The following is a 6722-nucleotide window of genomic DNA, read 5'->3' on the forward strand; positions in this document are numbered from 1 at the left end:
CTTCTTTAAGGTTCTTTGAAGACGTTTCATCCGAGGAGCTTCTTCAGCTCTAAGAGCAACTGGTGGAGAGTCTCTATGGGAGTGTCCCCAAGAGAGACATGGACCCCCTATTGAGCCTCTGTCTAATCACACGAGGCGAGGTGTGAAAACGGGTGTGGGTCACAATCAGCCAAGGTTTCAGGTGAACCCACTGTGAGCCTGGCCCCACCCTATCATGTGATTTCCTGAGGTCAGATGGCCCATGAGGTGAGTGGGCGTTAAGGCGTCTGGGAAGGATCTCAAACTGGATTACAGATGGCAGACTTGTGTAGCAGCATGAGACGCTGCAGAGGTGACCCGCGTGTGTGTGATCAGCCATCACAGCCCCTCCACATCACACACTCACCTGCATCTTGCACAGGAGTGCCATGGTTACACTTCCTGTCAGGATGTAGACCTCAGAATGCCTGATGATTAAGGCCTGTGTTTTTAACACACACACACACACACACACACACACACACACACACACACACACACACACACACGCAGACAGACACAGACCAGTGGTGGTTATTTTTGTAACCTGCATGCTGTCACATGTGGGGCGGCAGCCTGCGACATGATACTAAACAACAAACTGACGTCATCAGCAGGCGACTCCCACCTGACAGCGCTATAGCGCTCGGAGCGCCCAGGAGGCCGACGCCAAGCCTGTGCATGTCTTCGGCCACACATCAGTGCGCGGATCTCCTGACGCCCGTGCACCGCAGCGTCTGCCGCGCGCATCTGTCCGTGCACTCCGACAGCGCGGGCCACGATGGCGGACTGCGTCGGCTTCCAAGCGCAGATCGCCTCCATCATAGAGATGCTGGCCAACTCGGCGGTGGCCGAAATTTGCAAACTGGTGGACGACGGTTACGCGGCGCTGCGCTCTCAGATGGAGCAGGAGCGGGAGAAGAGCGAGAAGGAGAACCGAGCCCTGCGGCAGAGGCTGCGAGACATGGACGTGAAGATGCGGAGCTGTGAGAGGAGGATGAGGAGACGGAGTCAGCGCGAAGAGCATCACACGGCTCATTTTAGGCCGCCCAAAGGTAGGGGAGCGGGACACCCTGCACATCCATCCATCCATCCGTCCACCCATCCAGATGTGAGCTCAGTAATGATTATACTGCTGCATCCAGCCCCGTGTGCTAGTCTGAGAAATTCGTCCAGTCTCCCATGAAGAGTATGGTAAAAGATGGCTCGCACGTTTTGTCCCAGCAAACCTGATTCAGGTGTCCTCGAATGCTGGTTGGTGTAACATGAACCTGCTGATCTGCTGGGCTCTTCCTGCACAGCCACCTGTGGAGTTCAGCAAAGACAGAATATCCATTGAGCCGCAGTTCTCCAGGTGAAAAGGTGTAGTTGATGTCAGAGCAAATCAGAGCTCGTTACAACCAAGGTATGCAGAAGAGCGGGGCCGAGCACGCAGCACATCGAACAGATGTGCTACAGCAGCAGAAGAGCAGGAAGCCACTGCTCACACAGGCTCAGCGAAACTGGAGAAGAGTGGAAACACTGCCAGGTGTGACGAGTTTCTGCTGCCACACAGTACAGCTCACCATGCGTCAAATATGACGGCGTATCATAGACATAAGATACAGGGATGTGTGGCGTATCTGTCTGATAATGTGGCTGCATGACACACAGCTGAAACACGTGGGGGAGCACATGTTCAATGTCCTGTGTTATTTTTCAGGACCTGATGACCATCAGCCCCTGGCACTCCCTCCTCTGGCTCTTTCTGAAGGCAAACCCTTTCATCCAGTTTCAAAGGTAAAGATGAATCATGCATTAGGCTGGTACGTTATATAACATCAGCTCTCTGCACTTTGTGAACCTCTAATTTGAAGATCAATCTTTTTTTCTTAATTCAAGAATCCAACATTATTTTCATCAGTGTTGATCTGTGACCGTGTGACAAAGAGAAAAGGTCCACATCCTAAGGTCAGATATGTCTGAGTCCACCCTCTAACATATGTTTCAAATATGTTTCATATGTTATTCACTCTAAAAACATTACTTTGTTAGGTTTAGGATCTTCAAAGGGTTCTATTGTTTTAGGCCCTAAAAAAGGAACAGTTGGAGTTTGGAACTTACAAACTCCAACTCCTTGAGGCGATTTTTGTTGTGATTTGGTGCTATATAAATAAAATTGAATTGAACTGAAAAAAACATAAACTGATGTAGAAAAAGTTCATGGTTTGGGTTCAAATTGAGCTTTATTTATACAGCTCCAAATCACAGCAACAGTCGCCTCAAGGTGCTTTATACTGTGAGATCAGATCTACAATGATACAGAGAAATCACAACAATGAGCAAGCACTTTGGCAACAGTGGGAAGGAAAAACTCCCTTTTAACAGGCTCAGGGAGGAGCCGCCACCTGAGACCAGTTAGGGGTGAGGGGAGGAAGACAGGATAAAGACATGCTGTGGAAGAGAGACAGAGATGGATAACAACTAATGATTCAGTGCAGAGAGGTCTATTAACACATAGTCAGTGAAGAAGAAACTCTCAATGCATCATGGGAATCCCCGGCAGCCTACGTCTATTGCAGCATAACTAAGGGAGGATTCAGGGTCACCTGGTCCAGCCCTAACTATATGCTTTAGCAAAAAGGAAAGTTTGAAGCCTAATCTTGAAAGTAGAGATAGTGTCTGTCTCCTGAATCCAAACTGGAAGCTGGTTCCACTCACATTGTTGTTCTTGGTTGATATGACAACCTATCCACACTGTGTGCACCACAGACACAAAATCTGTTCTCTACTGAAACACATTACTCCTGCTGCTGATGTCATAATTGATGTCTATGAGCACAAACTGTGACTGCTCCACATTTTGCAGTGAGACCGTCTCTGCATCTGTGCCTGGGAGCCGGTGACACCCGAGTGTCACAGTGTATGCACACTTGTGCAGTTATTTCTATTTTGGATGCAAAAAGTCTTGAATGTCTTCCTTCAGCGTCCGCAGCGTCTAGACTGCTATGTGGCACAGAAATGATCGATGCAGTAGCTGAAACTGTAGGGCTCGTTTGTCTTTTCTCAGCAGGAGGAAGCCAAGATGTTGACACTGGTGAAGCAGGAAAAAGAGGAGAGAGATGACTGCAACTTGGACCTGAAGGTGGAGGTTAACATAAGGGCGGAGTGTGGCCTCTCTGCAGGTGAGTGTGGCCCCCACACAGTTACATCAGTGTTTTGTTGGCTGCTCACAAGGTTTCAGTGTTACTGTCTGTCCTTCTACAGCTTTGGAGCCCAGCGAGGAAAGCCCCCCTGCTGACACTGTTCTCGACACCAGCGTCAGCAGCCTCACATCCTCCACTTCACAGCTGTCCTCCTCTCCTGCTGATGCCACGGTGGACCTGACCTGCAGGCCTCGAGCAAAACGTAAGGCTGCTAAGCCCGTAGGTAACAGCGAGGGGGTCCCGGCCTCCGAAGCGGCTCGCAGGGACCCTTCGGGAAGCCTACCTGATATGGCTCTGAAGCCAGAGGTCCAGACAGATGAGTTCGCAGAAGATGACCTTCATCCCTCTCAGCTGTCAGCCACTATAGCCTCTGATGAGTCGAGCTGCGACCGCCTCAACAGCCTGGGCCTGGATCTGGCCTGGATGCAGGAGCGTGTCAGTCATCTGGGAGCAGCCTATGCAGTAGCACAGCTGGGTTTGGGGAACACGGACAGCGGGCACCCTTCTGCCTCCTTCCCCTCACAGGGAGGTGGAGACAGTCTCGACGGCCCCCCGACTATGCTTTTTACAGGCGGCGCTCACGAGATGGCTGCTTTTGCTGCCTCCTTCGACATGGCTGCTGCTGCCGCCGCCGCTGTAGTAGCTGCACCCCCTCCACCTCCGCCCCCTCCCCCTCCTCCGACAGCTCCCACTGGCACTGCCAGCAGCCAGAGGCGGCCTTACAGGAGCAGCACCGCCGCCGCAAAAGAGCCGGTGGCGTGCGCTGTGTGCGGACGCGTGTTCCCCAGCACGGCCGGCTTGGAGCTGCACCAGCGGGTGCACACCGGGGAAAGACCTTACACTTGCCCTCACTGTGGGAAGGGTTTCGCCCAGCCCAACAACTTGCGGGTTCACCTCCTCATCCACACCGGTGAGAGGCGTTATCGATGCACACTGTGCGGGAAGAGTTTCATCTCATCGAGCCATCTGAAGAGGCACCGCACGGTTCACACGCAGGAGAAACCCTACAGCTGCTCGCGCTGCGGCCAGTCCTTCAGCCAGATGTGTAGCGTCCGCAGACACCGGCAACAGTCTCAGTGCGGCCTGTAGCATGAACACTGTAGCAGCATCTGATACACTCTGGACTCTGAATGGTGAACATTTAAAGATGGTAGCTTGAGCGAAGATGAGGTGATGTCATGATGACGTTCAGAGTAAATGTTTGTAAATGTTTGTCCTAAATCAGTTATACGGTTGGTCTACCCCAAACTGTCTTCATATTGGTGGTTTGACAGTGAGACGAGGTCACACAGGTGAGTTTGTGATAGACTAACTCTGAGACTAACCATAAACTCTGAGAACTCATTCGAGTGAGCTGTGAAGAAAAGCCCTCGTTAATAAAACTGCGATGTCGAGAGCAAATAAAAGGGCAGAACCTCTATTTTAATCTCGTGGCCCAAGGAGCATGAATGTGTACCAGTGTGGCTCATGCTTTTATCATTATCAAACATCAGTGTTCATGACTAGATGAAGCTGGAAGCTGACAGTGCAGTGTCGTGGCAGCGACACAGCTGCTGATTCCAGCATGTTGTATTTCATGCTGTCAGCAGCTGTAAGTAGCAATGACAACAGAAAGTCTGACTTTTGCTGCGCAGACTGTAGGCTCTCCACCTAACTGTTGTTACCTGGTGCTATATACATAAAGTAGTGATGGCAAACAGCATCTGCACATCTGTTGAAGGTGATCACTCTATTTAGAAGAGTGGACTTTATTCTATTAAATGTTGGTTGATAAAGTATAGGGAACTGGTTTGCAAACACAGAGCACTTTCTTTAGTTTAACTGTCTAACATCAGAACATCGGTCATTAATGGGACTCTAAATATGCCAAATTCATGTCTGAATGTATTATTAACATAATGAACGTTAGTAAATCCTCCACACTACATGTGCTACATGTGGCACAGTAACAGTACCTTAGTTATGTCTCAAGAACCAAGAAGGGAAATCCCAGAACGTTGTCTGTGTTTAAACGTTATGATGCATTCTCAATCATCCAGGAAAGTAAATCTCCAAAAGTTGAATCTGTTCATCTGGACGTAGCGTTTACAATGTACTGTTTATAAGGTTTGGGGAAACCTGCAGTCAGCTGAGACTGAAGAAGTCACTTGGATGAGTGACGAAACGTTTCTCCCACAAAACGCTACGTCCAGATGAACAGATTCAACTTTTGGAGAGTTGTCTGTGTTTGTGTGGATGCTGCGCTTTGTTTGGGAGAAACGTTTCATGGCCCATCCAGGTCAGGCTGCAGCTTTCCCACCGTGCACACAGTACAGCTGACACGAGCACCACTAGCTCCGTTTCATAATCATTAATATGCAAATTGTCATGAACATTGATCGCTGACCACGAGTGCGATTCACAGAGTTGGGACTGGCAGCATTCACAGCGCGGACTCTCGTCTCGTGGATGTCCTGGAGCTTTCCTCAGGCCTGTTGGGATAATCGCGTTAATCTCTTTGACTGTCCTTTTCTGGGCTCTGCTTTCCAAAGTCGAGAGTTCTAATCAGAGGTCTTTATGGCCCAGATAAGGTGAACAGTCGAAAGGAAAAGTGGACATAGAAGGCACGTTGTAGCGGGACAGTGGGTCTCATCTTATTTTAGCTGATATGATGAAGACGCATGTCCTGGTGTGATGGGAGGAGCTGCGAGCAGAGGGCTGCTGCAGGAAGGCTAGGATACCACAGCTGTGCAGTGGCTGGGAGTCCATGTTGCTGCATGATTACAAAAGCTATAACAAACTGAGTAATGTTATTGTAGAAAATTCCAGACTCTTCCGTTGAAGCACTTTAAAGGTTCCCCTTTGTTAAAAGGGAAAAACTGGAGACGTAGTTTGAATCCATGCTCTCTGTATCAGCGTCATCGTGACAGTATCGTGGACGAGTGGCCTTCTCAGACGTGTGCAGTGACTCTGAAGTGTTGGCACTTTGTTGAAGCACATCTTGTAGCCCAAGCTCGCACCTTCTCGTTGTGCTAATGACTACATTTATGTGTGTGCACTCCACATTCATGTTGAATTGATGGAAATGTAATAAGCTGTTGTGAAGAGAGTTAGCCTCATGATTTGTTTCCCATAGAAGGCATTACATTTGGATTATTGCTATTATTATTTTTGGATGCCTGACTGGAGAAGCTTTTTCCAGGCCTGAAGATGAATCTTTTTAATGTCAGACATTCATAGTCCACATTTCAACACATCACAGGACTGTAAAAAGATGTAAAGTGAAACATATATATCAGAGTCGTGTTAGTGTGTGTTGGTGTCTGGGTGTAATCGGCTGTAGCAGCTAAAACAAATACTTTGCCTTCGAGTATTCTTTCATGACATGTTTCAGTGTTGATGTCATTAAATATGTAGGAGGTTTGCAGTGAACCTCGCTATGCTGTGCTCATCATTTCTGCTGTGTGCTGTCACTTTGTCATTTGTATGCTCCAGAGCTGTCACTTCAGACGTGGCTACACTGACTTGACCCTAACCACT

The 6722-nt window shown here is 49.0% G+C and overlaps 1 protein-coding gene across 5 annotated transcripts; it reads left to right on the plus strand.

Annotated features, from left to right (window-relative positions):
- The first annotated feature begins 649 nt into the window (after window positions 1-649).
- Window positions 650-5241, plus strand: LOC116320689 (zinc finger protein 16-like). Of its 5 annotated transcripts, none has more exons than XM_039613471.1 (5): window positions 650-1073; window positions 1721-1797; window positions 1900-1968; window positions 3068-3182; window positions 3265-5241. In XM_039613471.1, the coding sequence occupies exons 1-5, from the start codon at window positions 800-802 to the stop codon at window positions 4290-4292; spliced, it is 1563 nt and encodes a 520-aa protein (XP_039469405.1). In that variant the 5' UTR covers window positions 650-799; the 3' UTR covers window positions 4293-5241. The 5 variants fall into 5 exon arrangements, with proteins under 5 accessions (XP_039469405.1, XP_039469406.1, XP_031596215.1 ...); XM_039613472.1 differs by having other exon boundaries at window positions 3071-3182; XM_039613474.1 differs by having other exon boundaries at window positions 955-1546.
- The last annotated feature ends 1481 nt before the right edge of the window (window positions 5242-6722 follow it).

Source organism: Oreochromis aureus, linkage group 6, assembly GCF_013358895.1.
Source record: "Oreochromis aureus strain Israel breed Guangdong linkage group 6, ZZ_aureus, whole genome shotgun sequence".
In the NCBI taxonomy this organism is placed as follows: domain Eukaryota; kingdom Metazoa; phylum Chordata; class Actinopteri; order Cichliformes; family Cichlidae; genus Oreochromis; species Oreochromis aureus.